At 43.1% G+C, this 13,784-nt stretch overlaps 4 protein-coding genes across 6 annotated transcripts in view; 2 read left to right on the top strand and 2 right to left on the bottom strand.

Moving 5' to 3' along the window:
- Window positions 1-363: 363 nt before the first annotated feature.
- rnaseh2c (ribonuclease H2, subunit C) lies at window positions 364-2,230 on the top strand. The gene is made up of 5 exons (XM_034543568.1): window positions 364-449; window positions 786-940; window positions 1,257-1,369; window positions 1,534-1,653; window positions 2,032-2,230. Exons 2-5 carry the CDS (start codon window positions 787-789, stop codon window positions 2,053-2,055), a joined length of 411 nt encoding a protein of 136 aa, XP_034399459.1. The 5' UTR covers window positions 364-449; window position 786; the 3' UTR covers window positions 2,056-2,230.
- Window positions 2,231-2,297: 67 nt separating this feature from the next.
- On the bottom strand, window positions 2,298-8,085 carry zbtb3 (zinc finger and BTB domain containing 3). 2 transcript variants are annotated; one of them, XM_034542862.1, is made up of 4 exons: window positions 7,939-8,085; window positions 7,165-7,284; window positions 5,514-6,343; window positions 2,298-5,377 (listed from the first exon to the last, which is right to left on the bottom strand). In XM_034542862.1, exons 3-4 carry the CDS (start codon window positions 6,338-6,340, stop codon window positions 4,342-4,344), a joined length of 1,863 nt encoding a protein of 620 aa, XP_034398753.1. In that variant the 5' UTR covers window positions 6,341-6,343; window positions 7,165-7,284; window positions 7,939-8,085; the 3' UTR covers window positions 2,298-4,341. The 2 variants fall into 2 exon arrangements, with proteins under 2 accessions (XP_034398753.1, XP_034398754.1); XM_034542863.1 differs by having other exon boundaries at window positions 7,165-7,259.
- On the top strand, window positions 7,613-11,060 carry trpt1 (tRNA phosphotransferase 1). 2 transcript variants are annotated; one of them, XM_034542865.1, is made up of 7 exons: window positions 7,613-8,253; window positions 8,462-8,543; window positions 8,890-9,059; window positions 9,727-9,904; window positions 9,986-10,042; window positions 10,143-10,253; window positions 10,355-11,060. In XM_034542865.1, exons 1-7 carry the CDS (start codon window positions 8,203-8,205, stop codon window positions 10,375-10,377), a joined length of 672 nt encoding a protein of 223 aa, XP_034398756.1. In that variant the 5' UTR covers window positions 7,613-8,202; the 3' UTR covers window positions 10,378-11,060. The 2 variants fall into 2 exon arrangements, with proteins under 2 accessions (XP_034398756.1, XP_034398757.1); XM_034542866.1 differs by having other exon boundaries at window positions 8,085-8,108; window positions 8,467-8,543.
- The window catches only part of fermt3b (fermitin family member 3b), an 85,491-nt gene continuing 82,275 nt past the window's right edge, over window positions 10,569-13,784 (bottom strand). Inside the window, exons 3-7 of the mRNA XM_034544260.1 lie at window positions 13,527-13,759; window positions 13,117-13,338; window positions 12,711-12,835; window positions 12,158-12,299; window positions 10,569-11,719 (exon numbers count right to left, since the gene is read on the bottom strand). Coding sequence (XP_034400151.1) covers window positions 11,540-11,719; window positions 12,158-12,299; window positions 12,711-12,835; window positions 13,117-13,338; window positions 13,527-13,759 — 902 coding nt within the window. The 3' untranslated portion in view covers window positions 10,569-11,539. The remainder of the gene's footprint in view (window positions 11,720-12,157; window positions 12,300-12,710; window positions 12,836-13,116; window positions 13,339-13,526; window positions 13,760-13,784) is intronic.

Here is a 13,784-nt window from a genome sequence, read left to right as displayed (position 1 = left end):
TTCAATTGAATAAACACCCAATTGGATCAACCTTGGTCTTACAATGGTGGTCAAATGTACTATTTTAAGAGGTGGAATTGTATCACATCAAAAGCATCTGGACCTGATATTCTATATTTCTTTTATAGAGCATTCATTCTAAATTGCATTAGGAATTAGGAATGGAGTATTTTGGATCATAAGTTATAATAAGTATTTGATAACAGGGAAATCACAGAAATGCTTGCGACCTTGACCAAAATAAGTGAATTAGGAAGAAAAAAAAGAAGTAAAATAATCTCTCAACAGGAGGAGGCGACATCCCCCGGCGGTACAGAAGAAACCCGCCAACAGATCTTACACCGTAGAAGAAGACAATGTCGTCCAATCACACGCTGCGACTGGTGCAAACCGGAAGAAGTACAATTTTACATTTCATTTCAGATAAGCGGTTAGAAAACTGCTTAAAGGTAACGTTGCAGTTATGTTTCTCAAATCCACATTTAAGTCACTTAACAACACGTTTGATGCCGTTGGAGAGGAACTTTGAAAACACGCTAATACGACAACGTCTTAATAGAGGTGGCATGCTGTTTATTTAAGGGGAAGTCTGCTCTGTTGTCAGAGCTCCCAATAGTAAATTATCATAGTTAATCTAATTAGGAAAATCCATATCTGTTAGAGCCAGCATATACTTCAGAGACAACCTTTATATGTCTCAAATCAGAGCAAAAATCTTGGTTTAAATACAATAGTGTTAGTTATTGTTAATCATGTTTTTGTCCTTTTCTGTCTTCTGGTTGCAGGATGTCTTGTAACACCAGGGTTACTCGTGTTCAGGTATCATCTGTGGGTGAGGCACAGCGAGTCCCAGTCCACCTCATGCCCTGTGAGATTGAACACAATGGGCCGGCCCAGGTCTCCAAATACCTCACTGCTACCACGAAAGACTGCAAACTAGGTACACTCAGTCTCTCTCCCAGTAGACTAAAGCGTGTTGTTACTGGTCCAGTTCGCACTTTATAGAAAACAGCGGTGGAGATAAAAGCCAGAAAAATAATCCCACAAATGATCCTGAAACATGGTGATACTTCATTCTTACAGGATTCATCCTGATAAGAGAAGGGATACGTTTACACGGTTTAACAAATTAATCAAAACAGCATTATCACGCATGATTCATGTATAATCCACAGATTTAAAAAGGAGTGTCTGATGTTTTTATCCCACAGTCGTTTTTAGGACAACAGTCTTTTTGTGCATTTGTCTCATTACAGAAAAGGCCGTGTCATTCAGAGGGCGTGGGTTGAAGGGGCAGGAGATCAGCTGTCCACAGGGCTACACTGGCTTGGTGCTGAAAGAGATCAACAAGTCCAGCTCTGATCAAGAGGTAAACATCATCACTGATGTCATCGTTCACGTCACTAAAACGATCTACACTGACCAGCATTCTGGCTCAGTCAAACATTAGGCAAAGCACTGACTGGCCATAAAATCACATTTTTGTCCGGGTGAGGATTCTGATGGTGAATAATGTGTGTTTGTGTCTTCCAGGACCGGACATTGAGGGTATCCTCTGTGTTTGACAAGCTGACCTACTGGAACCTGGAGACGCCGCCAAACTCTGACGACTCAATCGTGATGGCGATGGATTGGCCCGAGTTGGCCGAGGCGGTGAGTTCTTTTGTTTGGTAGTTGACTTAAAAAGGGCTAGTTTTTAAAGGCTAGACCGATTTAGGAACAATAATTTTGGTGTTGTTAAAGTGTTCTTCAGCCCAATAACGGTTCACAACTTAGTCCACATGTAATACACTGATACACTTTATGACTTATAGATTCAATATTATTCAACAAAAATACATGTCTGGGTTGTACATTTGCTATTGGAACAATGTTGTGGCTCTGTCATTTGTATTGTTTCTCTTCAGTTGAACAAATACTGTCAAAATTGACAAAAGCGGCTTCATTGACAATATTGTATTAGAAAATAGTTTAGTCAGAAATACGACAGACAGATTTGTGGGTGTACGATGATATTTTGTCTCTTCACAGATCCACGGTCCAGTAGAAGACTGAAGAGAGAAAACAACCTTCTGCTCTGAGTGAAATGTACAGTTTGCTGAATACTGGCTGCAGTCAGTCAAAGAAAGGCTCACGAGTTCCACATTACTGTTGCAGAGTAATAGTCGGGATGTTTATATTTTTGTATGTTCTTTTGTAGTGAAATAAAAAAATGTAAATGATTGACCAACCTGTGTGATTTTGTGATTCATCAAAACAACAATATGTTCACTTTGTTTCTTTTGAACAGTGTTTATTCACTAAGTAACATTTAGATTGTGCACACCCGCCACCATGACACAAGGATGAAATGATCACTGACTCCACTGTCCCTTCTCACAATACAAAACTCCAATACCAAATAGTAATGTGGTGCAGAAGCACTAACTCCAAACAGTCAGTCATTCAGGCACATTTAAAGTTAAAATATAAACACATAAGAGAAGGCAGAATAATATTTTGTGTGCTCGTACTGTATATTCTGTCACATTACAGGAGAAACACAATAAGAAAAGCCACACACATAACGGTGTATCCTCAAACTCATTCAACTTCCAGCCGTCATGGTAGTGTTGCAGTGGAAGGGAGAAAGTCCCTTCCACTGCAACACTACCATGACGGCTGAAAGTTGAATAGTGAAACAAGTCTTTTTCCATCCTACTTTGAATTAACGCTGATGGAGAATGCTAAACAAAGTCTATGAAATATGTAGCAACATTATAAGTAAGGACAAGATAGCCACAGTGCTAAAATAATCTGACCAAATTAAACAGTAATATAATGTAAATAATCCTGAAAAGCCACTAGAAATGCATACATTAGAGGCCCTGTAAAGTTAATCAGTTTATTTGGCTGCCACTGACATTTCTGAGTCAGTTACCTCACTTAGGAATGATTCCTAATGAAAGACTTCTCACTGCATGTTTGGAGGAGACAAAGAAAATACTTTTTGGCACAGTTGATTTTCTCCTTCATCAGATAAACTGTATACATCTGCTATTGATGAAGCGGCTTCATTAAAACTGATGCAAGGAAAAGCTTGTATTACAAGTTATAAAATGGCACTATCTGATTCTAATTGTAGAATTGGTGCAGGTATCTGCTTTGATAGTTTCATCCTGTAAACAAAACACTAGACGGTACAATGCTTTTACATTTACAATCAGTCAAACTTTGCTGGCAGAGTCACACAGAAGGCAGTCATACAAATTACAATTATTGTAACTAATAAAATCCTAAACACAATAGCTTTCCCTTATTTGCACATTAAGTGTAGGATGTCACATATCTTGTTAAAACTCTTTTAAATTGTTTTAGATAATTTTTTTAATAATGATAAAGGTATTAAAAAATGACAAACCCAAACTGTAAAATCCCTGCGAAATTTTAGCACAATAGAAAAAAAATCTGATAAGTTATAGGGTTCTAAGGAGACATTCACACATTAAGCATGTTAGTGTGATATATGACAAGTGATATCACCGCCACATCGCTGGTGTTTAGTGTGTGTGAGAATTCTGGTATGTATGCACTCATGGGGACGAGGACAAATCGAAGAGCTCTTCTTTTATTTGCTCTGGCAGATGCTTCTGGGCCAATCACAACCATTTATCTAATATTGGTTGTGTTTGAGACGGACATTGTTAAATGGTGCCGCATTAAGGCAAAACCGAGATGGCTGCGGCTGATGTGCAAGTTTCTGTTTAATTTTTAAACTACTTTTTCACTTTAATACCAGATCATCTATGCTGTAGTCTGTTTATATCTCCCCGACCCTCAGGCTATATTTTTTCTCAATGTCCCACCCTAAAATGTTGTGATTGGCCATCTATACCTGGTGGTCCGGTCACTCAGCGCTACGTTACATATTGATAAACAGTTGAGATTTGGGCAATTGTGAAATACAATTTTCAACATTTTCTGACACAATCTAACTATTGGGTCGGCTGTAGCTCATGGGGAGAGTGGTCGTCCCAAAACCACAAGGTACCCGGTTCGATCCCCGCTCCCCCCATAGCATGTCGAAATGTCCTTGAGCAAGACACTGGAGCCCACTGCTCGTTAATAACCAAGGATGGGTAAAATGCAGAGAAGAATTTCCCCACTGAGGGATTAATAAAAGACATTATTACTATTGATTATTCGAGAAAATAACCCACAAATCAATTGAAAATTAAAGTAATAATCAGTTGCAGCTCTGATCGATTTAGGTTAAAATGTAGAATTAGAGTTAAGCTATCATGTTAAAGTTAGGTATGTGTGCATAAGTATATAAATAGTTTGTGTGTGTGTGTGTGTGTGTTAGCTAAGAGGTGGTGGTTGTGGTGGCAGGGAGGACTCCATGTCTGCCTTGCTGCGTTTGGCGGGCAGCGTCTGGTCATGAGCTTTACGTATATGTCTGTACAGGTCGCCTGATTGTGTGTAGCTCCGGTAGCAGTAGCGACACTCATAGGGACGTTCACGTGTGTGCACGATGGCGTGGCGCCTCAGTGTGTATGTACATGAGAAAGTCTTTCCACAGACTCCACAGGTTGGGACGTCTTCTACAAAGTTCCCTAATGAGTCCTGAAAGTCCTGGAAGTAGGAAGGAGGGTCTGAATGCTGCTGAGCTGTGGATGGAGGGATGAGGGCGAAGGAGGAAGTGTCCTGGGAGGAAGGGCCGGCACCGGAGGACGAAGAGGAGGGAGAGAGGGGGAAGGAGTAGTCATTTGAATGGGAGGTCATTTGTAAGATGACCTGTGGGTGGGAGGAGAGAAACTGAGGACTGTGCAGCTCCTCTTCTTCTTCCATCACGGATTCTCTCTCTCTGCTTTCCTCCGTCTCCTCCTCTAACTCTTCGTCAGATATAACAATGGCCTCCACTTTGACCTTCAACTTCTCTCCATCATTGTGGTCTGTCCTCACTCTTCCCTTCGGAGGGTGAGATCTTTCATTTCTAGTGGTGGGTGAAGCTTCCACATTCCCCTCAGGTCCCTTACGGGTTTGTGTCCGAGGAGCAGAGTGGAAGTCCAAGCTTTGGCATTGGAGCGACACAGTGTTCTGGATTCGGATCTGGGGAAGTGCCCACTGTGGTGGTGAGTATGTTGGGTTTTGTGTGGTTTGTGCTGATGCTTGGACTAACATGACCGTCTGTTGTCTTGCACTTGATGCATCTACATGGTACGCCTCTGAGGGGTTCCTTACAGAGTCATCCCGTGGCAGTCTGGGTACGTCCTGCTGTGGGCTAGGGGAGAGGGTGGATCCTGACTGGGAATAAGCAACCACTGACCGACCACTAGCCTGACTCACTGGCACCAGGGAGGAAGAAGACGAGGAGGGCTGCTGGTTACTGCAATGGCTGGTGAAAGAAAGAGAGATATAATCTAAACTGCTTTTTATTAACAACACATGATAAAAATATCCATCAGTACACAAAGCAACAACTTTTATTTTTCCAAGTTAATACAGTTTAGAAATACAAATCAAACATGTACCTGTATGTCTCAGTGGTGCTGCAAGGGCTGCAGAGTGCTGACACCTCCCCATGACCTCCAGTGCCCAAACTGGCGTGACCTCCTGCAACAGGGGCAGACCGGCCTGTGATGATGCCCTGCACCAGCTCTCCGCCTGGGGGCAGAGGAGGGGCATCCATGCCTGGCTGCGTGGTATCAGCGAGGTCGGGGCTCAGAGGAGTCTTAACCTGTGCTTCTGATGACCCCCCACCCGTCCTATGTTCAGACTTCACAGACTCTAACTGACTTTTCCCCGTCATTATGGATACTGATGGAACTGGTGCTGCCATGGCGGCTGGATTCATGAAATCCCCTGCCATGGCCACCACAGGCTCAGCTCCACCGTCACCCTTCCTTCCCGTCTCTGTTGCCCTCCTCGCACCAGCGCTCTCTTCAGAGCGAGTGCTGTCTGCCTCAGCAAGAGGCCCTCGTCTCTGCAGTCGTCTCTTGCAGACTCTCACGACTTCGTTCATGTGCAGGAAGCTTGCAGCTGCCAATATGTCCTCCACTGGTGGAGACTCGCCCAGCTGCAGCACGCCTTCATAGACAAAGTCCAAGAGCAAACCAAATGCAGCAGACGTGACAATGTCACTGTCAAGTGTGACGGAGCTGCCGGTGCCGTTTCCACCGAGGACCCCCGCAGAGTCTGAGTAGAACATGTGGAAGAACGGAGAGCAGGAAGCCAAAACAGCTTTGTGAGCCAGAAAACGGGATGAGCCCACCACGACGGTACAGTCGCAGAGGAAGCCCCGCTGGCGCTGGGAGCGCAGAGCTGACAGCAGCTGCTGGGAATGCTGAGGGAACTCCATCGCCTGCGCAACAGAGGCAATCAAAATGTAAAAAAGCACAGACACAAACAGACGATGCTGCTGTCACTAAAATAAATCAGAACAGACAGCTCTGTAGTGAGCTGCATGAAGTATTGTGACATTATTATTATTTATTTTATGTAGTTTTTTTGTGATTTCTTTGGAAAACAATTAATCTGTCAGTTTATTTAGATTTAAAACATGTTTTCCTATTTACCACTAAAGGCATAACATGTAGAACGTTTTGTTGATAGTTGCAGTTTTTTCCTTCTTAGATATAGGAAGAAACAGTCCCATTATTATTGGGTACCGTATATTCCATATACTGAACAACAATCTGCCATTTGAGGGAATTTAAAGAGAACTCATGTGACACTATTTTAACTACTGGGTACCTATTCAAATATTATGGAGTACATGAGTGACCATCCTTGAAAGCCACACAGGTCATCAACGGGCATCCGTTACACTAGAAGCACTGTTGCACCCTGATATCACAAAATGTTCAACTCAAACTTGGAGGAGAGGGCCGGTTCAAAGGAACTGCACCCAGCATGTTGTCACCCACAGCATTTGTCTTATTTGTCCACAGCACAAATGAAGTTAAGGAATTACAATTTGTCTGAGGGCCAGTCTCAATAGTCTACACTGGCATAGTGGAGGGACACCCTGAGGGCTCTTTATCACGTTTGTTGTTAATCCTCTCGTTCCTCCTTTATCCGTCTCGAGTGAACTCAGGTTAAGGTTAGTTGGCTAATAGTTAAGAATAATATCAACACATAACAACCAAGCAAATTGTAAAATAAACATTTTGGCACACTTACAGAAAAAGTACGGCTTCTTCTTCTCTTTAAACGCCGTTTATTGTTTTTAGTCACGTCGTCCGGTGAAGCATCTTATGTTACGATTCTGTGGCGACCTGCAACTTTGTCTTGGTTACAACACTGAGAGAGACAGAGGAGAGAAAGGGGAGACGGAGAGACAGATGAGACAGAAATAGACAGAGGGAGACAGAGAAAGAAAGAGAGAGACAGAGGAGAGAAAGAGGAGATGGAGAGACAGATGAGACAGAAATAGACAGAGGGAGACAGAGAGAGAGAAAGAGAGACAGAGGAGAGAGAGAGAGGAGATGGAGAGAGACAGAGGAGAGAAAGAGGAGATGGGGAGACAGAAATAGACAGAGGGAGGCAGAGAGAGAAAGAGGAGACAGAGGAGAGAAAGAGGAGATGGAGAGAGACAGAGGAGACAGAAAGAGAGAAAGAAGAGACAGAGGGAGACAGAGGAGAGAGAGAGAGAGAGAAAGGAGATAGAGACGAATACAGCAAACTGCATCAAACGTATTAAATGAAACCCAAATGATCCCAAATGGAGAGGCGGTCCAACAGGCGGCGCCAGCTGAACTATGCTAACATCAGTTAGCAAACTTAGCTCTGCCTCTGTGTTCAATTCTAGTACCGAGATATTCCCCCCCCCATCACCCGCAGTCTGTGTTGTTTGTTCGACACCACGTGAGCTTTGAGTCGCCGTAAAATGTAACAGCTTACATCCTGAGCTGCGTTACGGTTATTTCTGGTCAATGTGATGAGTATGTTGTTTACCTGCAGCAGCTGTGGCTGTCTGAGAGATGTTTTCTTCCAGGACATTTGCAGTTCTTCTTCTGTGGTGCCGGGACTCCGCGGCTCCGCCCGCCACAGCGCTCCCTGCAAGCGAAACGTGGGAATGAACAGGAAGTGGGAAGCTATACGTCTGTGGACAGCAGTGCGGTCCGGTGAGACGTTTTGATTCATTCAAATAAGTACAATTTATGGCAAGTATCTAACAGCGTTAAATCATGATCTGAATAACGGAGCACCTGCATTTAAATGGCCAGTGGCAGAGGAGGAAGAGGAGGGAAAGGGAATCGTGGTGGAGAGGTGAGAGATTGGAGCAAGACAAATTGAGATGTTCCCTTTGATAGTTCACAGACTGATATTTGACTCATGCCACCCATGTATCATGGTGGGCAGTATACATAGTTAGGTATGGTGAAGTCAAGGTCCTATATTTAAACCAGAGCTATAATTAGATCTGAATTTGAGAGTGTGTGCCTGCTTTGAGTGATGCCTTCTTCTCCCCGACAAGGACAGAGATGTCCGCCTGTCGAAATCCTTGTCATATGCCCTTCGCCATGGAGCCAACCAGATGGGTCTTCAAATGGGAACAGGTGAGCGGCTCGCAATCTGCTCCAGGTAGCATAAGTGGCCCTTCCCTGATACTTTCACAATTTCTGACACAACTTCGATACATTTTTCCATCCGAACATAAAGCATTTCAACAGATTCTTCCCTTTGATCATCTTTAACTCTTTAACAGAAGCAAATGTGAAACATAGGCTTCCTTCGAATTGGACAGTTATAAAACTATATTGAAATTATATATTAGGCTGCTTGATTTCAAAACCAACAGCTCAGTTTCTGCTTGCGTACTGTAAGTTAAATTCAATGCAGCGTGCAGGGTAAAGTACAAGAGAGAACATCCGTTGTGACCACGGTCAACTGTTATCCTCATAGATGGCTTCATGTTTGTGGAAGAACTCTTGGCTCACCCGCAGTTCCGCTCATACACATTGAAAGACGTCGAAAGAGTCGTGGCCACAAATGACAAGCAGCGCTTCAAGCTCTGCCCTCATCCGGAGGACGGCCGCCTGCAGATTCGAGCCAGTCAGGGTCATTCATTGCAGGTATGGAGATATCAGGAAATCCAGCGTGCCAGGATGTATTATACTCATGAGTAGATTCTGTATTCAGTATTTACTCAATTTACACCAAAATTGCTTTGCGATTAAAAACATTTACTCTCTTGTGGACCAGCTAACTTCAATTTCTATGACTTTAATTTACATTCTTGAGAAGGGAAATTAACCCAGAGTTCATACAAACGTAATAAATTAATTTAAACCTTCAAAATATGAATAACATTTTCAGATGACACAGGCTGTTAGACCTCTAACAATCAGTCTAAAAGAGAAATATAATTTCAATCCTATAAATCAGTGTTAGAAGAACATTGGGGTTTAACACCAACTTTGGTGCTAATGTGCATCTTCAACTTTAATTACATTTACTTCATTTGATTCAGTTACCTTTTTCCTCATGTGTTGCAAATATTGACATGTCAGCAGAACATGGGATTTACAAACCCTCATTGGTCTTATATTTTTATCCTGATAGTAGTTCAATTACAAGATCGTAACAACTAGTTAAGCAATGCATTTTGATACCACTCAGATTTCCCTTTGGGCATGTTAGTTATTTGTTAGTTATCTGTATATTAGCGCTTAATCTGTTCAAAAGAAAACACTTCTTGAATGCTGTGTTCATTCACTCTGGTTCCATTGCTGTGGACAGGTAATGGATTTGGAGCTGAAACCGGTCCTGACTGGTTCTGCAGACTGCCCTGCTGAGGCCGTTCATGGCTCCTACCTCCGCAACTGGAGCTCCATCCAGCAGCAGGGCCTGAGCCGCATGAGGAGGACACACATCCACCTGGCACCGGGCCTTCCTGGGGAGGAGGGCGTGATCAGCGGTAAGCTGCGTGTGTGTTTGTCTGACAGAGAGGAGTCAGCTGAACATTTAGACAAATGAGTTTCATTCATTTTCCCACCAGGCATGAGGAAAGACTGTGATCTAGCTGTGTATATTGATGTCTTCAAAGCTCTGGCTGGTAAGCTCAGCCACCAATGACTGCTCCCCAATACACCTGATTCAGTGTATATGTTTAGGCAAGTATCTCTCTTATATGTTTTATGTGTGTTTCTGTACAGACGGCATCGAGTTCTTCTGGTCAGATAATGGTGTGTTGCTGACTGAAGGTGACGCAGAGGGAAAACTTCTCCCTAAATATTTTAGCCGAGCCTTAACACTGAGACCTACAAGTAAGAAAAACTATCACATGGATTCACTCAATTTAGATTCTTTTAAAACTTGGATTGAGAGCCATTTACTTCACTGAAGTCACTTTTGTCATGTGTTTCAGGGAGCATCCTGCCACTGCAGTAGCATCAGAGGACACGGTTGTGTCATTGGTCAGAGCAGGACTCATCTGACTGGTCTAGCATTCCATGGTTGGTTGAAGTTTATCCTAGTTCCCTTGGTAACACAATCGGAGAATCCATTCAGAAATCATCTGTAATGGGACTAAACTGGTAAACGTTTTATTTTTGTGTCATTTTTAAAAGCATCAGGACAGCTTTAGGAAGACATACTTTATTTTATATGACAAGTCAATCAACTTATGCTGGCAATTTATGTATAAGTATAGAGGCTGTGTTTTCTCCTTTGCATTGTAAGTGCTAAATACACTTTGGCAGACATTGACTACTAAGATAATTTCACCATGTTGTAAAATATATAACTATGGTTACAGACTGCTAGCAACAACCAGCTGGTCCTTTATATGTCTTTTGAAGACATAATGTATGTGTGGATAATTATAGAAAAGCTGAGGATACAGACACTGTGGTTTCAGTTAACGGTTTGCTGTAACCGTTTCTGTAAGATATGGACACACACACACACACACACACACACATACACACACAGCATGTGAGGGGAGATTAATGGTTCGAAGCTTCCTGTGTAAGAAATAACCACACGTCACGACTATAAAGAGTGAGGACAACAGAGAATGAAAAGTTAATTGCTGTATTTATGTTAATAAATGTGTGTTCTCTATAAGTTTATTTCTACTCATTGCTGTTGATTCCTGGCTGTGATAATGTGGCTGCTGGCAATAATTCTGCAGCTCTGGACAAAGCAGGGTTTTCTATCCTGAGCGACAGGAAGTCTGCATACTGTGAGGCGAATCAGAAAAGTTGCTGCTTGCTGATACAACTGCCGATTTTACGTTTCCATGAGTTTGAGTTTCAAATCTGCTGATCCAGGACCTGAGATCCAGCAGTTGGGCCCAGCAGCAGTCCACCTTGAAGTAAAGGGGAAGTCAGCAGAGGACCACCAGTCTAACTGTCTGAACATGTTGTCCACCCACTGATCGCTCATGACTGTGTGTGTGTGTGTGTGTGTGTGTGTGTGTGTATGTGTGTGTGTGTGGAACAAAGACTATTTTTGTCGTAGCGTGAATGGAACGTAACATCCAATTCCACGCGGTTCTCCACTGTTGAAACACACCAGGAGATCTGATGTGGGTTTGTGTGTTTTAGTCTCAGAGAGCTTCATGGCCGCCGGTCAGCTTGTAGAAAAGCTCCTCATTAAGCGTGTCGCTCTTTGCACGACTGCGTGTCGACATGAAAATGTAGCCTCCGATAAACTCATGAACGATTTTGCAGTCGGCAGTCAGGCAGCCAAAAGCAATGTTGATGTTGCCTTCAAACTCTATAGCCACCTGGAGGAGTCAGAAACAAAGTAATACAAGATCAGGTATGATATTTCTTTAAGATGAAAGGTTGAATTTTGCCTGTGAAAAAAGTGTTGCACGAGTGGAATTACCATTTATTAAAATAAAATGACATTAGGGGTTCATTTTTAAAAGATCAGCTGTGCACTAAGAACTGCAATACTCTTGTACATCAGCAGCCTGGGTTGAGGAATACTTAGTGTATAGCTGGAGGTCATTCTTGATTTTTTGATTGCTGAAGTTTTACCTTTCCTAAATTGTGCCTGTTTTGACCTTGTGTCACAAATGCTTTTTGGTAAGATCTTATAAGATATTCTTACAAGCAGAAGAAACACACCTGGGAAACCTTAGCTAAAAAACATATTCCTTGAAACAAACGTTTTAAACCTTGCAGGATGCTCGCTCAGACAGAATTATTGTTGTCACCTGTCGAATGTCCCAGTTGACGTTCCATTGCTTCATGTTGTTGTAGCGCCAGGTCTTAACCACATCACCCACGGCCAGGTCGATACGGATCAGGCGGTTGGGAGCAATGCCGAGGACCTCGTCTTTTCGACTGCCCTTAAACCTGTTGGGCAAAAACATCTTCAGCTTCTTTCCACTAAAGATCTAGCTGAGACCAAAGACAAGCTTTAATCCTCAAAAACTTTGTGACACTGACTTGAGTGCTTTTTGGATCACACACGCTGGACTGGGACTAGAACAGCTAGAATTGTTTTGATAGGAACAATTCTTTTCCTAATTTCTGCCTGTGGACTTTACCAGTAATCTCTACATTTATGTTGCGTGAGAGTAAATGTTCCCTTCGTAAAACTTACCGGATGTATTTATCCAGTTATGTCTTTACCCAGTTAGACTAATATTTTAACACTGATAGTTTTACTTTTCTCACTTTGCTTGTGGACAAAATTGCCCTAAATTAATGCTAACTGGCATTCGATAATTTCTGAAAAGCTTTAAATTGAACTTTAAACTTAACCTGACAACCACGTATGAGAGCCCAAAGTCAGGCAGGGCTTGCCAGATCTGCAGGAACCGCATCAGTGCATCGGTCAGTGAGAGCTGAGCCACGTTCTGGTAGGCGTCCAGGATACGAGGGGTCAGCTGGAGGAGCAAGCACAGGGAAGAGGTTTAGATGCAATAATATTTGTGCTGCCTCATGAACAAAGAGGGCAGGAGTTCCAACCGCAGAAGTGTTCAATTAGCTCAAATGTTCAGAAAAATGATTACAATCTTTCTAGTTGGAGATTTGGGCCACTGCTGAATGGTATGTACTATACATATGGTAGGATCAATACATGACAGATTGTTGCGATCAAATAGTTCTGTATTCTAGCTGCCTCCTGATAAGATTATTGTTTGTTCCCGTTCCACCTCTCCTGTACCTGTTTGGCTTTGTACTTCTTATGGTAGCGTGGCGAAACCAGACTGTGAGGGTTGATGCTTTCATCGTTGGTAGGTGCATTGCCATGGGAACCAGAGCTGGTCTTTTGCATAGCCAGGAAGGAGCGGATGCTCTGGATCTCATTCTGGAAACTGCTGTCGGCCAGAGTCTTGCCTTTGGAGGCCAGTCGACACGCAGCCATCCATTGAGCATACTGCTGCTCCTGGAGGGTGAGAGACAAACACACAGTGCAGAGAGAGAGAGGAGATGGAGAGAGACAGAGAGAGAAAGAGGAGAGAGAGAGTGTGTGAGACTTGCAAGGTTGTGGTCAGAGAGGTGAGATAATGATAGAGATGTTCAAAGTGAGGTGGTGCAAATGACAGGATGTCACATCCACACACATGTCCTCACGTTTTCACAGCGCAAGTAGACCTCATTCATGCCCTCAGGCGCTGGTATCAGGAGTCTGATTAGGAACTTCTGTGCTGTCACGTTGACGTCCGGAGCCACCTCACATCCTGTGTGCACGATAAATATCAAACCAACTCCCAACACGGAAATTAAACATTTATGGCTTGGACATAGAAACGAAGCAAGTGAGTCAGACTTCCATGACATTTTGAATATACGGTCCACAACTAAGCCTGCTGAGTCACAGTTAATTGTTGA

The sequence above is a fragment of the Cyclopterus lumpus genome, chromosome 10, assembly GCF_009769545.1.
Source record: "Cyclopterus lumpus isolate fCycLum1 chromosome 10, fCycLum1.pri, whole genome shotgun sequence".
Taxonomy (NCBI): domain Eukaryota; kingdom Metazoa; phylum Chordata; class Actinopteri; order Perciformes; family Cyclopteridae; genus Cyclopterus; species Cyclopterus lumpus.
Note: the sequence above shows the minus strand (reverse complement) of the source record. Positions and strands in the feature narration are given on the sequence as shown.